This window comes from Pomacea canaliculata, linkage group LG9 (assembly GCF_003073045.1).
Source record: "Pomacea canaliculata isolate SZHN2017 linkage group LG9, ASM307304v1, whole genome shotgun sequence".
Classification (NCBI taxonomy): domain Eukaryota; kingdom Metazoa; phylum Mollusca; class Gastropoda; order Architaenioglossa; family Ampullariidae; genus Pomacea; species Pomacea canaliculata.
Genome location: NC_037598.1, coordinates 5,493,141 through 5,506,502, shown reverse-complemented (window position 1 = coordinate 5,506,502; position 13,362 = coordinate 5,493,141). Strand labels below are relative to the sequence as shown.

The 13,362-nt window shown below is 43.0% G+C and overlaps 1 protein-coding gene across 5 annotated transcripts in view; it reads left to right on the top strand.

The window, feature by feature from the left end:
- The window catches only part of LOC112571818 (metabotropic glutamate receptor-like), a 100,716-nt gene that overhangs the window by 65,171 nt on the left and 22,183 nt on the right, over positions 1-13,362 (top strand). For 3 of the 5 annotated variants that reach the window (XM_025251124.1, XM_025251121.1, XM_025251122.1), the window contains one exon: positions 13,096-13,288. In XM_025251124.1, coding sequence (XP_025106909.1) covers positions 13,096-13,288 — 193 coding nt within the window. The remainder of the gene's footprint in view (positions 1-13,095; positions 13,289-13,362) is intronic. The other 2 variants (XM_025251125.1, XM_025251123.1) reach the window with 1 other exon arrangement.

Here is a 13,362-nt window from a genome sequence, read left to right as displayed (position 1 = left end):
AGCTGGGTTTTGATTTCTCATCCTTTCTTGTCAGGTTTTTTTCAGGTTTTTTAAATAGTTTTGTTCTCTAGGGATTCTTTTTTCATGGCGAGGATGGGAGGGTGAAGTGAGGGTGTGAGTGCCGTCACAATGAGAAAGTGGCATCTTCCGTGTGCGCATGCTGGCACTCGGTGCTCCACGTTGAGCAATGCATGATGGGAAGGCATAGTCTCAGTTGTGCGAGGACCTTTATACCTCGTGTCTTTCGAAGACCAGAGGATTGAGCGGATCTTTGCTGCGTCATCTGCAGGATCTCACGTCCAGGGGACGCCACATGCTTCAGCTTCACGACGAGTGGGGCGCAGGGCAGACACGGAGCTGTAGACACACATGCACAGGGTAAAAGGTCATTCTAATTAAGAGAACATCGAGTTCAGAGGGCTGCAAAGGGCGAGAACTGCAAATAATTTGCCTGCTGGTAGGGGGAGCTAATTTCTACACATCAAGCAGTGACATCATTTGTCCTGTGGCTTAACCGACCAAAGAAAAACTTCACTCGAAGTTGTGTGTGTGTGTGGTCTTTGTTTATCGACATGTAGGGCTGTGAATAATAATAACAACAACAACAGTCACGTGCATAGCGCCTTATCTTCCCCTTTGGACAAGGTCAAGGCGCGTCACAGCTGACAGATGGTGTGACGTGAAAATTATTTGACGTCAGAACAAAATGACGATACTCCAGGTCAAAGGTCAACATCTACACACAACACGAACACACTCCTCAGGCCAAGTATCAAACATGTCGTACAAGCCAGAATACAATCCATAGCAGTAGTAGGAGTGTATGTGTATGTACGTACATGTTTTTGTGTGTATTCGCAAATTTGTTTGCAGGTTGTGTAGTCTGTCTTGACCCTCCACCCTGAAACCACATCCTCTTTAACATGCTCTCGACCCACTGCATTATTTATTGTGCTTTTACAGTGTCCACGTGACCAGTCTTGACCCTGACATCATGACCTATTAACCATCAGTTAAAACACCTGTGTAACTAAGTGTTATTATTACGTTATTTTAGAGAACCTATTCGTTAAATCCCTTACGTCATAGTCTAATAACATTTATCATTTTTTTCTACGCCTTTTCAAGTAATTCCTCCCCAAGATCCCTTATCATTTCCTACTTACAATGGATTAAGATCCCTACCTATTAAGATCCTTACATTAATATTTTACAATGACACCCATGCTATTTCCTAGCAACCAAAGTTTCCTTTGCCGTTTCTAAGTAACCTTTCCCTGCGTTCTTTAATCAAGCATCACTTTGTTATAATCTTATGAAGTGTTTAAAAAGTTCAAAGGTGACGCAAAACACATTTAGCATAACAGTCTTTTTTTTGAAAAACAAACCTTCTTAGACTAGGATGCGGCAAACGTTTAAACCTGTTAATTCATCCTTTTAGGCACTGGATGTGAAATATTTACACAATTGATTGTTGCGGATGAGCAATGTTTGGCCTGCAATAACGCAGAAGGAGCAAACACATTGGAGTCGATAAAATGTAGGTATTATGGGATGTCTTTTTTAGCGCACCTTACCTGCAAACAAAGAGGGAAAGCTATTTCTGAGCTTTGATGATCCGATATAGAACACAAGCAAACAAAGAATCTTTCTTATGTGTTAGAAGTCAGCTAGTCTTAACATTGAAGTCCAGGAATATTTACCCCATCGTAACAACCTCATACCAAGACGTCTGGTCTTACCTTCATCATCAGTGCCACCATTGCTGCTGTTCTCAAGAAATATTTATGCTCTGACCTGTGGAAGGTCGGCTGTGCTTGCTGCTGTGACCTTTCAAGAATATTTTTTGTCATTTTGTGAAACACTATCTTCCAAGCGAAAATTTCAGCCTGGGCTTTTGATATAGTATTGCAAATAAACTAAAATAATAAATCGTGTTCAAAATCTTCCTAGTCATATTGCAAGGGGTTTTAATGTTCGTTTCAGATAATACCATTATTTTGCCCGTTACAAGATAGGATGGTAGGACAGGGAAATGTTTGGGTTCACTCGGGTCAAAGGTGACGGTCACGTTAATAATCCGGACTTTGGGGGACCGTTTCAGATGAATACAAGATAGTTCAATACATTATCCTCACATGTGGAGCATCATTAGCTATTTATAGCATTGGAAAATAAAATCGGGAATTACAAAAATTTGCATCATCTGTACTCGAATACGAGGAGAAATGTCCGCCTGAGTTGGCGAATCTGCGCATGTCCGGCCAGCAGACAACAGACGGGCCAGTAACCAGCTTCTTTGGATGATGAACAGGAGAGACCTGTCTACAGGTGGCACATTCAGAGAAAAGAACGCCGGACCTCCAAATCTCATGATTCTTTCCCCTCTTATTTATTCTCTCTCTCTCAATAGTTGCTTTGCCGTGACATGACCTCAGTTGCTGGCTCAAAACAATTTTCTTCTCACCATAATCTTGCGACAGCGACAAGCAAGTGTTCTACCTATGTGCTACCAGGGCCACACGGGAGGGCAACCAGGGTAGAGGTGAGGGATGGGGTTGGTGGGGATGAGGGATGGGGTTGGTGGGAGGAAGCTGGGGGATTTTGTGGCGGGGCGGGAAGCAGACGACAAGCTGACAGCGGGTCTTACGACAGCTTAGCGTAGTGCACAAGACAGACCCGGATGAGGTGGAGGTCGTCCGAACAAGAAGTTGTAGTAGCGAGGCTTACAGGGAAGGTTCTAGCGTCCTCGGAGGTCATGTTAGTCACGAGATGTCCAGCACCATCTGGCTTCAAGCTCTGATTTTACCTTTCTTTCTGGGATCAGTATAGCACTCAACATTATTCAGCACTTCTGTTGTTGTTCTTTAACGGATTTGTTTATACACAACACATGATGACTGCCTTTGCGGGGCGACATTGTTAGCTGTCACTGTCGTTGAGATGATATTTTTTGTTGAAATTAGCTGATTTATTGCAAGGCTCTGTATTTTGAGAAGAGAAAGTGTGAGGGCATTTATATACTGACACAAGGGACATAAATGTTTTGTGTTTGCGGTGGTTTGACTTATTATCTGCACGAGACAACTATTATTTATAGTTTTCATATTGCGTATTTTATTCTTAGTTGTTGAGAAAAAATTCTCTCTGCGACTTGGTTTCACTTGGATTCGATCGCAGACAGACATACCTGCTTCAGCTATCAAAAGACGAAAAATCTCCATCGCAAATCTGTGCATTTGGTAAACATAACAATGAAACAAACAAAAACAGTTTCATTGATTTTATTATACGTTCTTCCATCTTTACGTAGTCTCCCACCGACGTTTTAACCCTCCTATTCGTTCTCTCTAAACAAGTTTCTTTTTTTTCTCGGTTATCTCGCGATTTCACCATTAGGTACTCCTCAACGAGCGCCACAAAGTAAAGTTTATTTAAGTAAACCTTACTGACTCCAGAAAGAAGAAAAAAAACCAGTGTTGCCACGCAAACTGCCACAAGTGCTCTCCACTCTTCGTCTGGTTTAAGGCCGACTGGCCATTAGCTGTTCCACTGAACACTTCAAGAGGATTCAAGACAAGCATCGTGTTCGAACCGAGACTCAACGTTCGCCTCTCACGTCCACACTAACCGCGGATACGTCGCTGCTGTGGCAACCCGCGTCTTGCCGCCATGGCCGCAGGCTACTGCTATTTCTGAAGTGCCGGGCCTCCTGATTGGTCAGCTGCAGCACCTCGAGTTGGCACTGCTCCGGATCATTACGCATGCGCGGCCGGGTCGTTAATCCAAGTGCGGGACTATTCAGTCGGGTTCTTGCCTCGGGCTGTCAGCCGTTCGCTTGGGATCGGTAGTTGGACCTGCTGTCGTCGGGAAGGACTGAAAGTAAAAAAAACATTGTACGCTCGCGTGAACTCTTTTCATTTCCCAACTTGAACAACTTTTCTCCTTGGTTGCGAATAAAAAATAAGAGAAAAAATGCCGGTAGTTATAAATATTAGATTACGTACATGCTTACTGATTCTAAAGTATCGGCAACTCCGGCTCGTTTACTTTATCTCTCTCTCTCTTATATATACACAGGCTTACATTTTTTCGCTATCTGCTATTATATATATATTATATATTTCGCGACTATATACAATAGTGATGGTCCTTTGTAATGATGTCTTTGTCTTTGACTTCCTGTCTCACTTCCTGTCTGTTATTTTGCTGTTACCTCGTGCATCTGAATACTTGGATTTACTTTTGCGGTTGATATTGTAAGTGATGTCTTGTATGTGCATTGTTGACAATATCAGAGCAGAGCTGCACAAGCAGTGTGGGGATGAAACAACAAAGGCTCTCACTGCTCTGTGTCAGTCTGGGGACGCAAAGAATGGACCAAAATATAGACGCAGTCACTTATCATACCACTTCCCCCCAAAAAAACAGCAAACAGTGTCAGAACTACAGAACACTAAGAAAATTAGCCACCCTGGGTAATACAGAATCTCATCTGAAATACCGTGAAGGAACTGTTATAAAAAGAACAGGCTGGCTTCAGACTGCGGAGTTGAGCAGTGTTTTAGTTGTCCCATCCTGATAGAGAAGCATCTCCAGCATCATCGGGACCTCCACCACAACTTCCTGGACTTTAAAAAGGCTTTTGACAGAGTCTGGCACGAAAGCCTATTGCACGTGATGCGAACATTCAACGTCAAGGAGGGTCTCATCCAAGTAATCGAGGCACTGTATAATAGCTACACGAGCACAGTACTGCCGAATAACCAAATAGGAGCTTACTCTCACATGACAGTAGACGTCCATCAAAGGTGCCCCCCTATCCCCTGCGCCGTTCAACATTTTTCTGGAGAACATCATGCGTGAAACCCTCCACGACTATCACACTTCCATTTCCATCTGTGGGAGGACTAACCTGCGCTGTGCAGACGACATCGACATGATCGCAGGCACTAACAGAGTTCTTCAACATCTTACCAACAGACTGACAGACAGTTCAATCGCATATGGAGTGGAGACCTTCACTGACAGGAGTAAAATCATGGATATTGGTGGCACAGCAGATGTCTTCATGAACTGAGTACAGCTCGCAGAGGTGATCAGATTTAAGTACTTGGGAGCCACCTACTCCAACGACCGCAGCTCTACGACAAATACTCATCAGAATCGCAACAGCAACACTGGCAATGGCTAGGATGGAAGGGTCTAACATCAGGTTCACTACAAAGTACAATCTTTACAAGTCCCTCTTAGCCCCAATCCTGCTTTAAGGATGTAAAATGTGGACCCTGCTTGCCGGAGAAGAGAATCCAAGCACTCAAGAGAATGTGATTGAGAAGGTTGCTTGAGATTTTGTAAAGAGAACATAAAAACTAAGGACTTTGTACTGAGCATGGTCATTACACCAGGAATCCCTACATGCAACAGTCAAGCGATTTGAACTGGTCTGCTTCAGCCACATGACCAGGCACAACACCTTGTCGAAGACTGTCATTCAAGGTACCTTGAAGGAGGTCGACGCCCCGGTTTCCAGGGGAAAACTGGTTTACGAACGTGGAGGAGGGGACCTGCTGTCCTGTGCCGGACCTGCTTACTCTCCTCCACGACAGGAGTGAGTCGTCTGTTTATGTGTTCACCCCTCCCACCTTCCCACCAAGGGACCTCAGATTTTATGGGAAGCCAGAAAGCGAAACGGTTTGAATGTATTATAATAAAATAAACACACTCATTTCAAAATTTGTGAACCCAGGCTAGCTTCTCATACATAAACTTAAACAGAATTCCTCTAGAAGAAAATGAAAAAAAAAAAAATCCGACAATCAGAAATATAATCAGTAGACGCAAGTTTCCTTAACGTTCTCTTTAGTGACATTAAACGAAAAAAAAATTGAAAATTTGAAGGTTTGTAACACATGAGAGGATTTATTCCAACTTTAAATGCAAAAATTCTTTCCCTCAGAATGAAAAGTCAATAATTCTTTTAAATGAATGAAAGTTTAGCCGTTAATCAGCAGCAAAACCCTTGTGGCTTTCTATAACTGGCATTTTAGTATGTCAGGGTTGAGTTTTAACGCAGACACGCTGACTACGGTTTCAGAACCCAGCAAAACGCGTTTTCCACACGGAAGTCCTCGTGACGTAATCTCAGCACGGCAGTTATCTACCTCCAGCCATCTCCAGCGTTCTCGTTGACGTCTCGCGTTGACCTTTATCGGTCTCGCTCATTAGCGGCTCCTCACAAAGTCATCTGCCACGGCGCTCCCCTTGCGTGGTGTCAGCACCGCTCTTCCCGCGAGTCGCCAGGGGGCAGCAGCGGATCCCCTGACGTCACCGTTGCGTACTTAACGGTAATAACACTTAGTCCGTCACTCTCACGGCCCTCTCCTTGTGGTCTCGCACCAAACGCGATTCTACCTTCTAGCCCGGCGTAAGTATTTAGCTTCCCCTTGACAAATTCTCTCGCGTGTATATTTGAAATCTCGAGAACAATATTTTGCTCCCTATACCTGTCATCAGGACCTTAAAAGAGCTTGTAAATTTTAAAATTTCAGCTCGACATGGGTTTAGATGAAAGCGGGACTATTTTCATGGCAGCAGTCTGTGGAGCTAATGTATGCAAAAACATAATGTTAAAAGGCGATTTTTTTTTCTTTAAAGCCACCGGGCGATGTTTGCCGGTCTGAACTTGGTTCATGAAGATCACCAATCAAGATCGATTTCATTTTCGTTTTTTATTACATTTTAATTGTGCTAAAAAGAAATAATTATTTTATGCTGGCAATTCTAACATAATGCGTGTAACTCCCTACACGTGCACTCATGGCCAATTACATGTTTGCGCACAGCCTTGTGGGTGCATGTAACCCCAACTCTGCTCAAAAGGTTGTCACGAACAAAAAAAGAAATACATAAAAATTGAGGGATGTCTAGAGGGTGGGGGAGCTCGGGCTGCATTCCACCGAATTTTTTTCCTCAGGAACGGGCTGGATCGAAAATAAACGGAAATGGCTCAGAATAAGCTAGTCTTGCCTCATGTTGCCCGTCCACATTAAGGCAGGACTCGGCCCCCAACCTTCTGATCTGCCACGTCGCCTGCGGGCGGCCAACGGAAGTGCTGGCAGTGCAGTGAGCCGGGGCGGCCAGGGAGCGGACCTTGTTGCACCGGGTCCTGGCACCAGCCCCATGTGCTGGAAGGTTTGGGAGTTCCTCGCCGACATGCCACCAAACTAGATGAACAAGACGAACAACGATGAAAGAGGATTTCCTAACAAACTAGAGGATGGGACGAACGACGACGAAAGAGGATTTGCAAACAAGCGCGACAGGGAGGAGAGAGGAGTGGGGGAAGGGTTGGGGGAGATTGATGTAGAGAGTAGTATTATGGAGGTGGGTGGGCAAAAATTATCTCCTTTATCTGTGTTTGTTTGTATGTTTGTGTAGTTGTGTGCCTGTGTCTTTTTGTGTCTTGTCCATTTGTGGTTATATGAGTATCTCTCTGTATCTGTGTGTGTGTGTGTGTTTCTTCCTCTGTCTTGGAAGGATATAGATTGTGAATACTTAGTTTGGACTTTCTGTTAAACATAATATACTGAGTGTTCTCAGTGTACAAATTCTTATCTTGTATTCACTTTGACCTGTCCTTGTTCGTGTTCAATGCTCAGTTGCCGAAGGTCAGCCATTGTGTCTTTCAACAGGTAATAGAGAGATATACTGAAAATGAAGAACTACTAAAAGAAATGGTATTTTATTTCCTCTCCTTTAAAAATTTCATTGCATAATTAATCCCTATCACATTCTCCTTCTCTCGTGTTCTTTTTCTTTTTATATTTTCGTGCTCTATATCTCTCTGTAACAAAGTTTCATTCATTCCTCTGTCTGTTTATCCAAAGAAAGACTTTAAGAACATTTTCACCACCAGAAAAAAAGAATAAAGTATAAAATAATGTAACTAAAGACAGTAAATAGTCCTCATTACAAACACTGTACCAACTGACATAACAACATACTATAGGTAGGTATATTTACCTGGATTCACCAGTATGGGGTGGGGGAGAGGTTGCTGGGACACCCATAAAGCCTCCGTCTTCTAGCACGAGCAGGGTTGTCTTTCCCAAAGACTACAAGTTCCAGACTCGAAAGGATAAACCAAAATAAATAAAATGGAACACAAAAACTTCTTGTTCACTCGCTTGCGTGGAAATGTTCGTCGCGTGACATTGTCACGGACAATCCCGCTCACATAAAACTTTTACTGCAGAGAACAGGAGGCAATGAAAAAGGAATAAATGAGAAGAAAAGAAGAAGGCAGAACAAAACAGTGTTATTTCGACATAGTTGCATGACATTTATGATGTCCGTTAACAAGTTTATGGGTTAGACAGACAAGACGAAGATATCAGACAGACTTAGTCTTGTCTTCTGTATAAAATTTCTATTTATAGAGAACTGCAATTAGAGTTGTGGATAGCAAGACGAGGTCGGTGGGTGCAGGTGTCAAATCAAGTGGACAACAGGTATTAACCAATCAAACACTGTCCTTTCATCTCCTGTCATCGTCTTAAACCAGCTGTTGATAAATGCAGCTGCAATTTCTTTTTAGGAAAGTCATGCAGAAAGTGTAAAATGATAGTTTGGGTGAAAAAAAAAGTCTTTTCGTGATCTACCCCTGGGATGTTAGTTCAGCTTAGCTGATGATCAAAGAAGGATGGAGAGCTGAAGGCTATTTTTAGGATATGTAGATGAGGTAAGTGGACAGTTTTCTGAGCCGACTCGTGCCTACTGGTCTGTTCATTGGAAGACAGGAATAGTTGAATATGACCTTTGACCTTTGCTAGTTTTTATATGGAAGTCCTTGGAAGTAAACGAGTTGTTGCTTTTAAGAAATCAGGTATTTTTATTTTATCGGCTGAGGTCTTCACACACACATGCATGAAATCCTGACGATAACGGCGATGTCGATGAAGACAAGAAATCCGACAAGTGCAGTTCCTCGCTCGGAGTATTGATTACCGCGTAAAGACTCAGTTCTCACCCGGCTGTTGTTTACAGAATTAATTTTTCAATTTAAGGATGACACACAAACTGATGAAACACAGAAAAATCTCTAGATTCTCTTCATCCTCTCTCCGGCATGAGGAAGTTAATTTCAGCTGTTGATAAACATTTTATGACTAAGGTGCTCGGACACAGCTTAAGGTTCGTGTAAGTCGATAGAAAAATTCTAATGTCAAGGGTCACACCATTGCAGTCCACATCTAGGATATAGAAATTTTCTGAATCCCGTTTCAATTTCATTTTATTTATTTATTTATTTTTATTTTTTTGGCCTCAGAGTGGACGTACTATGTACCCGGTAATGGAAAGGCCGCAAACATGGAGGTAATGACAAATCCAACAGCCTGTGATGTAATGGTCCAGGACGCGCTGTCCGTCCTCAGCGTATGGACGATAATTCAAAACTCGATGGCGGCTGAGCGACTGGGGAGCAGTCATGCTTCTCAGCTATTTCGCTTTCTTCCTCTATCTTGTCCTTTCTCGTCTTTTTTATTCCACTTCTTCTAAATTTGTCACTTGAAGTGTTTTCTTACATAGCAAAACTTGCACAACTCCCCGAAACTGTTGAGACCGTTTCTGAAGTCATAGCTCCATCGAGGAAATGGCCAATCGAAGGATCCAGAGATCGACTTTGAAAAATGCAGTAAAAGGTTGCAAGTTATTGGAAACTCTGTCTACAGAGGATCATTACACGGCGCTGGTTTACAAAGCTGACACCTGCAAATACGCACTGGCAGCTGTTTACACAGTTGACACCTGCACACAGAGTGAGCGAGGCAGCAACTCAGAAGCAGTGCGATCGAAATTCGGACACAAAAAAAAAAAAAGTAAAACCGCGATTCGAACCGTGTATTTACGTTGGCAGGGGGATCATCGGCTCGATGAAAAGAAATGCCACTCACCACGTCAGCGCGAACGTTCGAGAAGCAAAAACACTTTGATTGTGACGTCGTTGTGCGCGAGACGGTAACTCTCGCGACGCTCGAGTCTCGCGGAGTGGTCTTTCCCTCGAGGCACAATCAGAACGAGGCCCACAAGCCCCACAAGCCCCGCGTTTTATCATGTAACGCTGCACTGCTTCAAGATGGTGGTCATGTGAGCAGCTCCTCATTTTTGTTTCTTTGTCTTGTCTGAACTTCTCTCGGCCTATTCATGCGTAACTTTATTTCCGAATGCCACCTCTCCAAAGTCTTTGTTCGGACATTGTCTCCGTGGATACATCCTTGATGATGCAGTCTGGGATTGCTGCTCTTCATCCCCATGGTGGCGTCTGCGATGGCGTCATCCCGACTATTCTCTGGATGGCGGTAACGATTTTTAAGACTGAATTTTTTTTTTTCAAGACTGAACTACGTGCAAGAATTTCTCTAAATGCTGGTGAAGAGGTTTTCTGTATTCTGAACAGAGTGCCTCCTACCTTCATTATTCACAGAAAGGGGTCAAAAACTGTCACATCAGGTATACATGGTTACGTCACGGTCTCAAGGTTCCAGCCAATGACAAAGCTGGGACAGTATGTTAATTAGGTGCTTCTCTGGACATGGATGACGTCATGGCTTTGACCTCTTTCATTCTCCAATGAAGTTTGTCAACTCGTATATCGAAACTTTTGGAAGGGGCACATCCTTTGATGAAAATGTATAATGTGTTTAGATCGGGGATTTAAAAAATAATAACGATGACCACTACTGTTCGACTTCTTGTAGCTATCTTTTTATTGTTTTCAGCCATTTTGTTTATCAAACACCACCAAAGTACTTTTTCGCGAGACAGCATTCATTTCCCTCTTTCAAAGTTCGGATACAAACAAACAACTATTATGACTGACCGAGTTTCATTTGAGAAGAGAGCATTTTCGAATCAGTTAAAAAAATTCACTTCCCATACTAAACTCAAAGTCGCAACAAAGTCGCTGTACTCACTGACCACAAAGTTCGTAAGGTCAAGTCAGAGGTCTTGACCCTTGGCGATGCCGTTGGTTTTTTCTTGCCGAGGGCTGAGTGGTCCGTGCCTCCTCTCTTGACGGCGGCCATGAGATGCTTCGACTGTCTCGCTTCAGGCGGGTGTTTGGACCGACAGCTTCTCCTGCTGATGAGAGAAAAGAATCGGACAGCAGTCTCACAGCCTCTCAGAGAATGAAATGTCAGTTTTACATGAAGCAGACCTCTGCAATGAGTCATGTAGATGCTAGATAATGACGATGATAATGATGATGATGATGATGATGATGATGATGATGATGATGATGATGATGATGAGGATGAGGAGGAGGAGGAGGAGGAGGAGGAGGAGGAGGAGGAGGAGGAGGATTGATGATGATGATGATGTATGTACATTTCGAGTGGTAGATTCATTCAGGTAACAATATCTGTTCCTATATTGATGCCTGCAGGTGCTCGTATGTATTCTTGATAACCTTTTCGTCAATGCGAGACAATGTTGCTTTGAGGAGAATATTGATTCCTCTAGCAGCACCGACATTCTGTGCGTTTTCCTGCACGTGCACACATCCACGCGCTCGCATGCATCCATGTTTGCACGTATTCATTAATTATTTATTACTAGGCCCGTTAGTGCCTACCCTCTGCCTATCGCACCATGTAGATGCCGGTCCAGCCTTTGTTTTCCTATCGGATTTCACTCCTTTTCATAATTTTCTTCCACCATTCCCCGACCCCAACCGTCAACACACTGGCCAACCGTCACAACCGGTTACAAGCAATAGAATGATTTAGACATCGAGATGAAACCTTTATTTTCCACTCTCACGATGAGGCCATCATTCAAGGAACAAGCCTCCCCCTATTCTACTCTTGGCTGGAAATCCTCTCCCATTATTGCAGCTCATATGAATCCATCTTGTTTCAAAGGTTTGCTGACTCGGCGATTCCAGCGTTCTGGCTTTTGAATGGAGATTTATTTTCTGCTTATTACGAATTTTTTTAATTTTCTTTTTTTTTTTTCTTTTTTTTTTTTTTTTTTTGCATCGAAGGATTGCAGCGCCATCTAATGACTCTGACTTCCTTCCCCTTTTTTCGGCCCGACAGCATGATTAATGGTTCTGTAATGGCAAAATTTCTTTAATCCTTTTTTCCACGGAATACTAAACGAGGAGGAAATGAGATGTTTTTATAAGCTGGAAACAACTGTCGCCACTGGATTTGCGCAGATTTCATCTTTCCTCTTTGTTTGCTAGTGAGTTATGAGAATGCTGAAATTATGGGATGGATTTTTGTGCATGTCATGGGCAGACATATTTATATTATAAATACATTGTATGGTAACTATAGCAACATGAAAAAAATGTTGTTAGGCAGAAAAAGAACACAATTTGCTGTCCGTTTTGAGTTTGTTTCGATGTTCGGAGGATAAATCGGGAAGGTAAGACCGCAACAGTGTCATCAACAGGTCGTTACCCTCAGTCCATTGACCTGTACCGTCGTCTGGGGGGAGCGGAAGGGGTGGGGGAGAAGATGACTAGACAGATCGAGTGGCTGACAAGGTTGTCAATAGGTCACTGTTGCTTGAAGGAAGACAGAAGGTTAAAGGCTACTGCAAATATATCTGAAAGATGAGGATCGGGTATATGAGTCCAAAACTAATAACAATTCCAATATGGCATTCCAGTACAACAAACATATTTCTCCGATTAACTGTCAGGTTCACCCGTCCATGTAAAGGACACAATTCAACCGCAAAAATCGTTTTTTTCCGTTTTCTCTCCATCCAAATGGTTAAAATAAACATTAGGTTCGTGATAAGTATAATATTCCAAAAAGCAATATATTAAAACAAAACAATAATAATATATAATATTTAACGTTGAAAACCCATCATGCAAAAGGAAGTATTTATGAAATATTCACCATGTAACGGCTAATATCGAAGCTGTTACAAACAGGAATAAACATTTACTACACCACTAACAAGGGTTTTATACCTTCTGTCAGCAGCCAGTGTTAGAGATGTTTTCCTGCTGTCAGCAGCCGGTGGTAGAGATGTTTACCTGATGTGAACACCTGGCCGTTGCACCTGTTGCAGATTCAGATCACGACCCTGTGTGTGTCCATCTCGCTGAGTGCCACGGTGGCTCTCCTGTGCCTCTTCATGCCCAAGGTCTACATCATCGTCTTCCAGCCGCAGAAGAACGTCCGCAAGCTCACCATGAACTCTGCCTCCTACAAAATGGCGCCATCTGGATCCACCGGCACGTCCAACAACTACGGTAAGACAGGTCAGTTGTCTGCCCTTTACGTCATTTTCTTTCTTCTTTTTTTAAATTATTATTATTATTGTGCTTATTCCGTG